Source organism: Zingiber officinale, chromosome 9B (genome assembly GCF_018446385.1).
Source record: "Zingiber officinale cultivar Zhangliang chromosome 9B, Zo_v1.1, whole genome shotgun sequence".
Taxonomy (NCBI): domain Eukaryota; kingdom Viridiplantae; phylum Streptophyta; class Magnoliopsida; order Zingiberales; family Zingiberaceae; genus Zingiber; species Zingiber officinale.
This window is the reverse complement of record NC_056003.1, coordinates 48621281-48635311: the sequence shown is the minus strand read 5'-3', so window position 1 is coordinate 48635311 and position 14031 is coordinate 48621281. Positions and strand designations below refer to the sequence as shown.

Sequence of the window (14031 nt, the reverse complement as noted above, 5' to 3'; positions counted from 1 at the left end):
CAATCAGCTCTGTTGTCCACTTGATGAGCCGCCCGGACGCCTCTGGATTCAGGAGCACCCTTCCCAGCGGGCTGTTCGTCATCACGATGATTGTATGCACCAAGAAATAAGGGCGCAATCTCCGCGTTGCGAGGATCAAGGCAAAAGCCAATTTCTCGAGACCAGTGTAGCGAGATTCAGCATCCTTTAGAATGTGGCTTAAGAAGTACACGGACTGCTCTTCGCTGTTCGACCTTACTAATGTCGAGCCCACAGCATGCTCGGTCGAAGACAAGTAAATACGGAGCGGCTCTCCTACAGTCGGTTTGGCCAGCACCGGCAAAGAATTGAGATAAGTCTTCAGCTCCTCGAACGCTCGATCGCATTCCTCGTCCCATTGAAACTTGGTAGCTTTACGCAGAATCTTGAAGAAAGGGAGGCTTCGGTCGGCCGTTCGGGAGATGAATCGTGATAGCGCCGTTATCCGACCGGTGAGGCGCTGTACTTCTCGAAGATTTCTGGGAGGCGACATATCTTGCAATGCTTTCACCTTGCTGGGATTCACCTCTATGCCCCGCTCGGTCACAATATAGCCCAAGAAACGCTCGCCTTTTGCTCTGAACAAGCATTTCTGGGGGTTCAGCTTGACCCCGTATCTCCTCAGTGTCTGGAAAGTTTCTTCCAAGTCTGCATAAAGGTCCGCCGCTCGGAAGGATTTGATAAGTATATCATCTATGTATACTTCCAAGTTGCGCCCGATCTGCTCCCAGAATACCTTGTTCATCAGCCGCTGGTAGGTAGCTCCTGCGTTCTTCAGCCCGAACGACATTACGTTGTAACAGTAAGTGTCGTCTGCAGTGACAGCCCTGATAAGCATCCAACATGCATATCAGCTCGCACCCGGTTGTGGAGTCTACTAGTTGATCGATCCGGGGCAGAGGGTAGAAATCTTTCGGGCAGGCCTTGTTCAGATCCCGGAAGTCAATGCAAACTCTCCATTTGTTGCCTGGTTTGGAGACCAGCACCACGTTTGCGAGCCAGCTCAGGAACTGTACTTCCCTTATGTGGCCGGTCTCCAAGAGCTTCTACACCTCTGCTCGGATGATGATATTATGTTCAGCACTAAAGTTCCTCTTCTTTTGCTTTACCGGTCGGGCATCCAGTCGGACGTGAAGCTCGTGCTGCGCTATGCTCGGCGAGACTCCTGGCAACTCGTGGGTCGACCAAGCCAAAACGTCGCAATTCTTCTGGAGGCATTTGACCAGCTTCTCTTTCTGGCTTGCTTCCAGGTCGGATGCTATGAAAGTCGTGGCCTCCGGTTGGGCTGGGTGGATCTGTACCTCCTCCTTTTCTTCATAAACTAGAGAAGGTGGCTTTTCGGTTATAGCGTTTACCTCGACTCGTGGCACTTTCCGAGCGGATTTAGCCTCGGCTCGGACCATCTCTACATAGTATCGCCGAGCGGCAAGCTGATCTCCTCGGACCTCCCCAACTTGGTCTTCCACTTGGAACTTGATCTTCTGGCAGAAGGTGGAGACGACCGCTCGGAACTCGTTGAGAGTCGGTCGCCCCAGGATAACGTTGTACGCGGAGGGAGCGTCGACCACGATGAAGTTGGCGGTCCGCGTTCTTCTGAGTGGCTCCTCCCCCAGCGAGATAGCCAGCCGGACCTGTCCGACTGGCAAAACTTCGTTACCGGTAAGCCCGTAGAGGGGGGTTGTCATCGGCAGCAACTCGGCTCGGTCGATTTGCAATTGGTCGAAGGCCTTCCGGAAGATTATGTTGACCGAGCTGCCTGTATCAATAAAGATGCGGTGAATAGTGTAGTTAGCTATTACCGCTCGGATGATGAGGGCGTCATCATGCGGGACTTCGACTCCCTCGAGGTCCCTAGGCCCAAAGCTAATCTCGGACCCGTTCGCCCGCTCCTGACTGCAGCTAACTACATGGATCATGAGCTGCCTTGCATGCGCTTTTCGTGCCTTGTTGGAGTCGCCTCCGGTCGGCCCTCCAGCGATGATGTTGATTTCACCCCTCGACGCATTGCCCCTATTCTCCTCCTCCCGAGCGGATTGTCGGGGTCTTTCATGCGATGCCCGAGGAATGACCCTGTGCTGCTGGTTATGTTGCCGCTCGGGAGATCTTCTTTTTGTACGTCGGGCGGGACTTTGGTGTTGACGTCGTCGATTCGGCGAAGGTGATCGACGGCGATAGCTCCTCGGTGTAGGATGAGCGATTGGGGGGAGGCTCCGACAGTCGCGGGTGTTGTGAGTTGCTGACTGATGGAGCGAGCAAAACATGGGAGTCCATACCTTCCCCTTGGGCTTGGGCTGATCGGTTGCCACCTGTTGGACGGCGTGCGACCTTATGTGTTGATGAGGACGGGCTGCTTCTGCCCGTGGTCCTCTCGGTGGTTGGTGAGTAGTGGGTGGCTTCCGCTCGGCTGAGGCTGGTGGCTCGGAGGGTATTTCTTTTTTCCTTGCCATCTGAGCTTCCTCCACATTTATGTACTCGTTGGCTTTATTCAGCATGTGGTCGTAGCTGCGAGGCGGCTTTCGGATAAGCGATCGGAAGAACTCACCGTCCACAAGCTCCTGTGTGAACGCGTTCATCATAGTTTCCGAGGTGACCGTCGGGATGCCCATGGCCACCTGGTTGAAGCGTTGGATGTAAGCTCGGAGCGACTCCCTCGGTCCTTGCTTGATGGCGAATATACTGACGCTAGTTTTCTGATAGTGTCTGCTGCTTGCGAAGTGGTGGAGAAAGGCCGTGCGGAACTCTTTGAAGCTTGTTATTGATCCGTCCGACAGCCTCCGGAACCACCGTTGTGCCGACCCCGAAAGGGTGGTGAGGAACACTCGGCACTTCACCCCATCTGTATATTGATGTAAAGTGGCGGTGTTGTCGAACTTACCCAGATGGTCGTCCGGGTCAGTGGTCCCATTGTATTCCCCGATCGCCGGAGGCGCGTAATGCCTCGGTAGTGGGTCGCGCAGGATGGCCTCGGAGAACTGTCTATTGATCCGCTCGGGGGATGAGTCTGTCCGTGGCGCCTTGCCTTTTCTATTGTCCCGCGTGGGGGTTTCGTCTGACGAAGATCCTCGGTCGAGGTTGGCCTGAGCGACTTCTGACGACGTTTGGAATAAAGCCTGATGGAACGGTATCGGGGCGGGCGGAGCTTCCACTTGAGTGCCGGTCGAACCTTTGTTCTGACCCCATATTGAGAGCTACTCCGGCCGATCGTCTGGTACCGCCTGACCACCTGATGCCGACGTTGCCTGTTGTGCTAACCGATCGGCCTGAGCCTTTTGCTGCTGCTCGACTATCTTGGCCGCCCGCGCTTGGATGAGCGCGTCTAATTCTTTGGGGGAGAGCGTCACCATGAGTTGGTGTCCAGCTTCTTCCATCGTCTCTGCTCAGATTCAGGTGCGTTCCCACAGACGACGCCAATTTGATCTTGTCCGAGCGTTGAGTCGATGGGCGCTGGGGACGTGGCACAATCGTCCGAGCATATCTGTGACGTGACAGTGGAAACTTCCACCGTACGATACTCTGTCCGCTCCGGACGCCGACCATGTTGTTTGTTGGCGGCAGGTGTCTCGAGGATGATGTTACCAGCTGTCCCTTTTGTCCCCTTGCACCACTTGTCTATTCCCGGGCCGAGCGGACTAGCTGCTCGGCGCTCATGGCCTCCGGGAATGCGCATACCTTGGCCCGGGCGAGGAAGCCCTGCTCTTGTGCTCGGATGGAATTGCGCCCTATCGTCCTGTGGCTCGGCCGAGCGGCCTGTCCGCCCGGCCCATAGACTCTTTTACCTTGAGCATCGGAAACCCGACCCCTGGTCGGGCTGTCTTTCGTCCGGTCTGAGAGACCCTTGGCCAGATGTCCGGTCGGTCGGATACTCGGTCGGCCCCCCGCCACTCCGCTCGGCACAACCTCCGACCGCTCAGCACGACCTTGGGATTGACCCTCTTGACCATTGACCTCCACGTGTCGTTGACCTCCCGCCAACGAGTGATCTCCCGTCCTTAGTACCGGATCAAGTGTAAATATAATTATATTTTATGGTAGACCCGGGGAGGGGAGTATATCAACGGGGTGAGAATATATATATATAAAAAAGTGTCTTGCAGCCGTGAGGGGGCAACATCTTTGAATTTACCAAGAGAAGAAAATATTCAAAAGAAGAAAAAGGAGAGGAAATGCTTAGATTCCTCGATAGTTAAAATTTCAAGAAGGGGAGTCTAATTCTAATAACTGTAAGAATGCAAGACTAGGTGTTTCCCTTCAATTTGAATTTAATTTTGAAGGAGTTCTAATTAAAAAAACCTTCCTCGTAATCTAATCAGCCTAAATAGAAGATAAGATCCTCTGTCCTAAAAATATTATGTCCCTATGTCCCAGCGTCGATTGGACGACTATGACATTTTCATGATATACACTGCATCCTTGAAATATGATTTAGTTCGTCTGATCGGCATGGGAACATAGGGATATAACATTTTCAGGAGGATTTCATCTTCCTAAACAGTGAAGTTCCAACCTAGGCCATCACTAAGGCTAATTGGGGCTAATTGTTGTATGTCGCTTTATGGGCTACATTGTTGGCCCAAATGAGCAACTGGCCGATATGTTGGACGAATAAACTCAATATGCTCCTGCCAAAGAGTTTTTTTTTCTTGTCGTATGTTCCTACTAGAGCTGTGGTTCAATCTGTAGCTGGGTGGGTGGGCCCATAGTGAGCTAACCATTTGACGAGGTAGGTCAGGTGGATCCATCATTTTAGTGGATTAGAAAATCTTCAAATCAATCCTATCCAAGATGGGTTGCCGATTAAGCTGGTGAACCCATGGACCTATCAAAAATTTTAAAAAATTATTAAATTTTTTTCATATTTTTAACATTTTATTTCAGAAAGATTTCATCAATCAAATATATCCAGAAATAGATATTTTAAATGTAAATAGACATAAACGAATACTTATATTTGATTAAAATTATTATTTTTATTTTAAAATTATAATAATGAAAGATGATAAATTGACATAAAATTAACTTACATGTGTTTCTTAATTCACGGGCCAACGTAAGTCTGTCGTGGGCCGACCCGGGATGGGTCATGGGTCTACACGGGTCGACCTATAACAGATTTTAGTTGATAAAATTCCAATCCAACTTATTTAAATTATTTGACGGGATGGATCAATCTAACGGGTCCAACCAAATTGATGGCTCTAGTTCCTGCCTTCTTAAGCACCTGCATAATTGAGTTCATTGGTGATTCGATCGGACTACGATCAAAGATGAGGAACCATTATGAGGAGGCCGGTGATGGATCAGATGTCTCGGAGGCAATGTATCAACTTCGGGAATTCTCTACAGAACTCAAAAAGGGTTAGAAAAGAAGTCAAGGTGGATCTTGGCACAACCAAGGTGGATCTTGGCACAACCACTCCAACGTCCTCCTCACTTCATGGTGCACATTCTCCCAAGTCTCCCTCATTTATCATCACTAATGTCACCTCACGTTCACTATGTTCTCGGCTGGTTTCGTACTCTCTATTCGATCCAGTGGTAGGGATATTAGAGTCAGGCACCATGAGGTAGGGGTGTCGGAGTTGGGCGCCAAGAGTTAGGGGTGTCGCAGTCGAGTGCCAAGAGGTAAGGGTGTTGAAGTTGGACGTTGAGAAGTAGGGGTGTCAAAGTTGGGCGTCGGGTGCTCAGTGGTAACGTGACTCTTGCATGAGCCTTGACTTAGGTCTTGTCTTAACCAAGCATGACTCTGTATGCCATTTGACTCGTCACTTGGCTTGACTCCTAACTTTGACCAAACCACGTGGATGTCGGCTACCCACCGCATCACAAAGTTTTGTTGGAACCCCAAGGTTGTTTTGGTGTGATCAACAAGTTAAGTTAGGTCCTGCGTTGTTTCTAACCTTGTGTCTAAGTGTGCAGGAGCTTAGGAGCACAGGTACTCGAGCGGAAGACGCAACTAGCGAGAAGGAAGTGCGCGGTGGTTCCGAGGTACGGAAGATTGCTCGGGAGCAAGAGACGAGCGAAGGTCGGCGGGTGCACCAGGGGCCAAGTCTGGGATGAGTACCGTGGACGAGAAGGAACACGCAATTCAGGGCGAGGAAGCACGCTCGAGAAGACCGGAAGATGAGTTCCAGTGAGCCCTATTCCGGATGGCGAGATCACCCAAGCAAAGCCGGAGTGAAGCAGACCGGAGATGAGTGGATCGAGACGAGCCGAATCAAGTCGAAAAGTCAACTTATGTTGACCTTAGGGCTCGGGCGCCCGGAACGGACCCTTCCGGGCGCCCGGAATCGAATTTTCAACAGGATCGAGTTTGACATTCAATGGGGATAAAATTTATCCCCCTCGAACCCTTCCAGCGTCCGGACCAAGACTATAAATATAGCCTTGGTCCAGAAGCTTAATCATTGTAAATCCAGTGCTTGCACACTCTCTTTTAGTCTAAGCTTCTGTTTTCTGCACTTCAACGCTGTACGAGGCTTCTCCGCTCGAAGGAGTTTTATTGAGCTTAATCTTCCTTGGATTAACAACCACATCGGTTGTAACCAAGTAAATCTTTTGTGCCTCGCTTTTCTTTATGCTTTTAATTTATCTGCTTAACTTAATTATGCAAGTGTTAGCCTAAAGAGTTCGAGGAGGGTTTGTTTTCTTTTTTTTGTGTTAGCAGGATATCCAACAACCCCCTCCTAGCCGGCCCAACGGTCCTACAGAGCTGAGTACGCCTCAGAAGGACTAACCGCCGTCTGAAGCAACAAAACGATGGCCGGAGCTAGCGACTACCCACCTGCATTCGAGGGGGAGTTTTCCATCTTGAAACAAAACATGGAGGTATACCTTAACTCAGATTCTGATATTTCTTTAATAATGAAATTTGGTTATGAAGAACCAAAGAACATGAACGGAGAAGGACTCGACCTACGCCTCTGGAACGAAAAGCAACGTGAGGAGTCTATGGCAAATGGGCGAGCAAAATATTATCTTCTGAATGTAATACCAAAGGAAGATTTCAAAAAGGTCGCAGATTATGAAAGCGCAAAAGAACTTTGGGAAAAGTTCTTGCAGCTCTACGAAGAACCTTCAGAAGCTGCCACCTCAATAGACACCGAGCCACCGACAGAAGAGTCCGAAATCGAGGTAAGTACTACAACAGCCGAAGTACATCCCGAGATCGATGAAGGGGGAGAATCTTCGGAAGAAAGCAACTCGAAAGGGGGAGAATCAATTACTGACAAGGTAAGTCAGGTATGGACTCGAACCTCTGATCAATTGAATAATTCAATCGAAGAATTGCCTGAAAATTTTTGCGAATCATCGAAAGAGTTTTTTATATTAGAAAATCTATTGTCAAACTTATCCTGCAAATTTGAAATATTATTGAAAGAGTTCTTCGAATTTCAAAATATCTTAACAAAAGAATTTTGCAAGTTGGAAACTTTGCTAAAAAACTTTTGTGAATCACAAAGAAGTTTTTCGAAAGAATTATGCAACTTAGAAATATTATCGAAAACTTTTTCTGGTCCTAAAAATTTGGAAGTACAAATTACTTTATTGAAAAAGTTTTATGAATTAGAAATTGATTCATCGAAAAATATTTTCGGATTAAGAAACCTATTATTAATAGATTCCTGCAAATTCTTATTGTTAAAAAATTCTGGCAAATTACAAAATATTCTTTCAAACGAATTTTGCACATTGCTGAAAGATTTTTTTATATTGAGGAATTTTATCAAGTTAGAATTTATGTTATTTGAATATTTTTGTGAAGTTGAAATTCAAAAAATAATAGAAATTAACATGATACAAATTGTTGCATGTTTAATATTTGTGGCTTTAAATTTGAAACAGTGTGATTTAAGAAGTTTTGATAAATTAAAATGGAAATTTAAAATCCTGTTGATAAAGAGCATTAGAACAACAATTAAATAAATGCAAAGAAAATTTTTTACATTATTAATTTTGCTAATTTTTTTTAGAATGATTTTTTTTTGGTGAAAATTATTGTAAAATTTTCAAAGTTCTCGAAATTGCTCTAAAAGGATCTTAATGACTTAGAAATTCTTTTGTTTAGAGGTATTTTTTTCTAAGTCTTTAACTCTTAGATTGTTTTTCTTGAAACCCCATTTTTATTGTGATCAAAGGGGGAGAAGAGAAAGTATAAGTCTAGGGGGAGGTAGAGAAAATTGAAATTTTCTGTTAAATTCTGTTAAAATTGAAAATTAAAATTTGGAATGTTTGAAATTTAATTACTTCTATCATGTTGCATGTTATTGCAATAAATTATTTAATTACATATCTATTTTTGACCCTAGCTTAACTTGGGTTGATCACACCAAAAAGGGGGAGATTGTTGGAACCCCAAGGTTGTTTTGGTGTGATCAACAAGTTAAGTTAGGTCCTGCGTTGTTTCTAACCTTGTGTCTAAGTGTGCAGGAGCTTAGGAGCACAGGTACTCGAGCGGAAGACGCAACTAGCGAGAAGGACAGGACGGCAGTCCGAGGGACGAGGTGCGGAAGAGTACAGGGACGAGAAGGAAGTGCGCGTGGTTCCGAGGGAAAGCCGAGCGGAAGATTGCTCGGGGAGCAAGAGGCGCAGCTTAGGCATGGGGTGCGACCGAGGGACGAAATCTGCGGATGAGTACCGGTGACGAGAAGGAACAGCGGTTCCGGGGACGAGCCGAGGGAAGCACGCCGAGAAGACCGAAGATGGGTTCGGTGAGCCCTATTCCTGATGGCGAGATCACCCAAGCAAGCGGAGCCGAAGCGACCCGGATCGAGATGAGCTGGATCGAGACGAGCTGAAAAGTCGAAAAGTCAACTTATGTTGACCTTAGGGCTCCGGTGCCCGAAGGCGCCGGAACCCTTCCGCCCAGATCGATTTTCAAGGATCGAGTTTGACTCGATCCGATGGGGATAAAATTTATCCCCCAATGTCCAAGTGCGCCGACCAAGACTATAAATATAGCCTTGGTCCAAGCTTAAACATGAACTCACCGATTGTAAATCCAGTGCTTGCACACTCTCTTTAGTCTAAGCTTCTTTTTTCTGCACTTGAGGCTTCTCCGCCCGAAGGAGTTTTATTGAGCTTAATCTTCCTTGGATTAACAACCACATCGGTTGTAACCAAGTAAATCTTTTGTGCCTCGCTTTTCTTTATGCTTTTAATTTATCTGCTTAACTTAATTATGCAAGTGTTAGCCTAAAGAGTTCGAGGAGGGTTTGTTTTCTTTTTTTTTGTGTTAGCAAGATATCCAACAACCCCCTTCTAGCCGGCCCAACGGTCCTACAAGTTTCTCAGATAAGTCTAATCAAAAGAGACGAGAATCCGACTAACTGAACTATTAGGTGGTGACACTATTTGTTGGGTCAGGGACATGGATAAGACTGGGTAAGGTTTGGCCTTAATGTTGATGTGCATTGATGATTATCATGGTTGGATTACTGTGTAGCTTTTCATGGTGGCAAAAGGTGAATATGCTCGCCCCTAGTGCCTCCGCCAGTTCATTCCAGGGTCAACACGGAGGAGGTAAATTACGGGCGGCTACTAGCCTTTGGAATAGTGACTAACACATAAGGGAGACATTTACCTCGGCTTTGCCGAGATTCGAACCTCAGACCTCATGGTGGCAACACCTTATGTGCTAGCCACTAGACCATTTCGAGAGGACACTGTGTAGCTTCTCAAGAACCTAGGAGAGAAAGCGTGAAATGCCATAGGTGAAGGAAGTGATTTTTTTTTTTTAAAAAAAGAAATTTAACACTATGTACTCACCCAAACCCTTAATTCTATACTCTAAATCTTAAATTCTAAACCCTAAGCTCTAAAAAAATATATTAAAAAAAAATATATACTTGGGTGAGCACGGTAAGATAAGTAGGGTAACAAAATCACATATATATATATACGATTTTAATATACCTTCCCTTTCCCCTATTCATGACTGAAGCACCTAGAATATACCCAGGTTCCTCAATTCTAAAATTAGTTTTTTTTTTATATTTACTGGGCCACATGGAATTGATCCAAATACCTCATTACACGAACAATTTTTTTTATCTTTATTTTTTTAGCTCCAGTGTTAAGCTAATTATATTTTATCTTTAGGATTTAAGGGTTAGGTTATATTGGTCAAGCTAAAAAATTTTTTTAAAAAAAATTTAGGTGCTCACGGGGTATAGTATATACTATTTAGGGTTTTAGGGTGGGGTTTTTTTTTTTTTATTTGTTTTAAACTTTGGGTTTAGGATTAGTATTTAGGATGTTGAGTCTAAAGTTTAGTATCTAGGATATAGTATTTAGGATGTGTTTTTTTTAAAAAAAAATTATTTAGGGTTTAGGATTTAGAATTTGGAATATAATATTTAAGAGGGTAGGATTTAAAGAATTTTAGGATTTTTTTTTTTTTAAAAAAAAAGCTAAACTAGAGCACGAGGTGTCTGAAATAATTGCAGGTGCCTCCAGCATATGTAGCACATAAGCGGATAAGGGAGGACCCATCTGTCACGGGTCAATTGACAAGGTGTCGGTCAAAGTTAAGGTGGTCAACGCCGGACTTACGGTTATCCCGGTCAGCAAAGGAGTGACCAATTAGACATCGCCCGGTCGGTCGGGGCATCATGGGCTGGTCGGCAGGAAAACGAGCCGCTCAGACCGCCCGTTCGACGCAAGGAATGACATTACACAAGTGGAGATAAGAAAGTAAAAGAGAACACTCCGTCTATCATATGAAGAAGGCAAGACAAAGAAGAATACTATATTGATTATCAATGCACAGAAGTCAAGACAAAGAAGTTTTCCTTTAACAGTTAATATAATTAAATAAGGATAGATGAACTATCACATAAAAAGGTATAAAAGGGTACGTCAGGTATGAAGAAGGCAAGCTTTATTATTTTTTTGATTACTCATTCTTTTCCTAATTTTGACTTGAGCGTCGAAGGGCCAATGCCAGGAACCCCTTCCCTGGTTTGATTTTGTTTTACAGGATTAAAATCTTCATCCCATCAACGATCACCCCATCCTCCGCTTTTCAACTTCCTTCATTCCGATATAGAAACAACATTCACCTTGATATCTAAAATATCTTTTATATTTTATTTTCGAAAAACTTTCATCAAAATTACACTATCTTAAAGCAACTTTGTCTAAATTACACCACCTTGAAAATATATTGTTTCAGGGATGAGATAACCACGATTGAATATAAATGAGTATTTTAAGTATCGAACTATAAGTAAGACTCTATGTTAATATTTATTTTTAATACAGTGCCCTTTTTAACTAGGTCCATAAATACATTAGACGTGATGAAAAAGTTTGATTAAGCTCGTTTATACTTGTTTAATAGTAAAAAAATATATATAAAATAAACAAATTTGAACATTAGTAAAGTTGAAAAGTTAGTTTGTTGATGTTCATAAAACTACACCAATAATTTATAAATAAAAAGTTGCTTATTAACTTATGTAAAATTTAATTATAAAATTATTTTTTTATTTAAATACTAAATCTATGTTTTATATTTTAGATTAACGGCTAATTGAGCTAAAAAAAATTAAACTCAATAAACAAACTTAATAAACAAATAAACAAGCTTAACCACAGTTAAATTCAACTAGACTAATTTACACTCCTATTTTTAATAATATAAATTATTAAGAACACACTTTTAATTCACGTCCACACCATTCAAGATAAATCTATGAGAAGTGGGTGACCAAGTTGGGCGGCAGGCATGAACTTATCAGAGTGAGGAGAAAATAGGGATCCCTGGAAGGGTAGTACCTGCATCAGCAATGAAAACATTGCCCGAAATGTACTCCGACGAGTCATGAAGCAGGTACCGCACAAGCATAGTGATTGCAGGATCTGTTGTCCCAAATGTTCTCAAAGGAACAGTTCTCTCTGCCACTCTACTCAGCCATTTCTTCTGCATTAAGGAAGAGGTTATCTCAGACTTGAACAATCCAGGCGCGATCGCATTCACTCGAATATTGTAAGCGCCCAAATCCAATGCCATCACCTGTTTAAGATACAAAACAGAAACACGAGAGTAGTTCAATATGCTAGAATGTGAATGTTATGACATGGCTCGGTTACAAATTGTGTACCTCGGTGACCGTATGAACAGCTGTTTTTGAAGCATTATAGGCGATGGCTCCATGTTTATAACCGCGACGAAGACCACCAATGGATGAAACATTGATCACGGATCCTTTGAGCTTGGCGTCGCGCATGAGTCTGCAGACATGTTTGGAAACTAACCACAAACCAGTCAGATTGGTTTTGACGACGCTGTCCCATTCCTCTTGGGACCAATTTAGTGATGAATTCACAGCACCTGAGAAATTAAGAGATAGCATTTAGGAAAGATAGTTCTTCGAGCCTTCTAAGATGGACCAAACCATTCAACCAACTATGAGCCCATCAAGGTCATTTGGACCATTCAGTTCAATTGGCCTTATCGATCTAATTGACACATGACCTACCCGACTCCTTCAACTCATATTAGTAGTCATTTCGACTGACTGGATCTAATTGGTTACAACTCATGATAATTTTGGTTGACTTGCTTCACATTTCTATAAATAATTTTGATCAAGTCTGAGCAAATTTGAATTAGTTGGAACAAGTTATTTTGATATAACAATACTCCAATTATAATAATTTTGGGGATAAAATATAAGACAGAACGTCCTTTCTATAATTTGAAATTGCTAAGAACAACTACATGATTTGGATCTAACTACTAGAGGAGGAGCTTCAAAAACCTAGTGATTTCATCATTATATGTCAAATAGATTTTTGATCTAGCAGTAAAAGACAAACCCTAACAAAAGAATCAGGCATCGGACAGTAAAATCAGCAAAAATGCGCATCAAATTGATCTACAAACAAGAAAATCAACAGGAGTAAAACAGAAATGAGTGATTGATGGATCAATTGATTACCACGAACTCCGGCGTTGTTGATCAATCCATCGATCCGCCCGAAAGCATCCCAGGCCTTCCGCACGGCGGCCGCGATGGCCGCCTCCTCCGCGCTGACGTCAAGCACGACCGCCACGGCGGTGGCGGAAGGATCGCCCGGCCGGGACGCGCGGATCTCGTCACAGAGGGTCTTGAGGCGGTCAGCCCGCCGCGCGGCCGGGACGACGCGGCAGCCAGCCTTAGCGAGGTCCAGACAGAGATCGCGCCCAATGCCGGAGGAGGCGCCGGTGACCATCACGACCTTGCCGTCCAGCCTCCCCCACGGCCGCTGGTCGCCCCCCTCCACCGCCATCGCAGCTGCCGAGACACGAGAGAGCTGAAAAGAAAAAAACAAGAACCCCCAGCTTTCGATTTGGTGAGTAGTGGGTGAGTGATTGCTCAAAGCTAGTTTCGTGGTTTGCATTTTAAGGCAACGCAAAAATAAATAAAAGAAAATGGGTGTGCGTGCTAGTTGTGATGGGTCCATAGTCCATATCCTAGTTCGTACAATTATGAGTTTTTTTTAATGAAAGAGAAATAATTATATCATTAAAAAGGATGGTACAATAAAATATGTGCACAATATATAGAAAATATCATATCCAAGTAGTTGTCTAAGGTGCGAAATATATACAGGTATGTGTATCCTCGTGGGTACTAACCTCACGAAATACTAATCACGGTCCAATATATGATCATAAATACCACCAAGATCGCCAGCGGTGTAATGTGCATGGATCGCCAGACATATGACCCCACAGGTCATCCGAGTTGGTATATGATGGGATGTTTGCCACATGAGGTCGCGGGGTCGAAACTCAAGGTAGTCGGGACGTAAATCCCCGGTCCCTATACAACTCACCCCACCTACCACATGCTTACTCATGATGCTATGATTTAACCTCACGAAATACTAATCACTGTCCAATATGTGATCATAAATTCCACCTAGATCGCCAGCGGTGTAACGTGCATGGATCGCCAGGCATATGCAGTGAAATCGCGAAAGCTATTGGTCTCTAGCCTGAAGCAGTGCCTCCCCTGAAACCTC

The 14031-nt window shown here is 44.5% G+C and overlaps 1 protein-coding gene across 1 annotated transcript; it reads right to left on the bottom strand.

Annotated features, from left to right (window-relative positions):
* Positions 1 to 11551: 11551 nt before the first annotated feature.
* LOC122023931 (3-oxoacyl-[acyl-carrier-protein] reductase FabG-like) lies at positions 11552 to 13389 on the bottom strand. Its single transcript, XM_042582371.1, has 3 exons — positions 12963 to 13389; positions 12123 to 12352; positions 11552 to 12034 (listed from the first exon to the last, which is right to left on the bottom strand). The coding sequence occupies exons 1-3, from the start codon at positions 13291 to 13293 to the stop codon at positions 11756 to 11758; spliced, it is 840 nt and encodes a 279-aa protein (XP_042438305.1). The 5' UTR covers positions 13294 to 13389; the 3' UTR covers positions 11552 to 11755.
* Between the last annotated feature and the right edge of the window lie 642 nt (positions 13390 to 14031).

What these genes read in the sequence shown, in the direction of transcription:
- LOC122023931 (XM_042582371.1), bottom strand. Translation starts at nt 13,293, where the DNA reads ATGGCGGTGGAGGGGGGCGACCAGCGGCCGTGGGGGAGGCTGGACGGC. An exon ending in CAACAACGCCGGAGTTCGTG is followed by an intron (nt 12,353 to 12,962) that starts GTAATCAATTGA and finishes TTAATTTCTCAG; the next exon opens with GTGCTGTGAATTCATCACTA. An exon ending in CTGTTCATACGGTCACCGAG is followed by an intron (nt 12,035 to 12,122) that starts GTACACAATTTG and finishes TATCTTAAACAG; the next exon opens with GTGATGGCATTGGATTTGGG.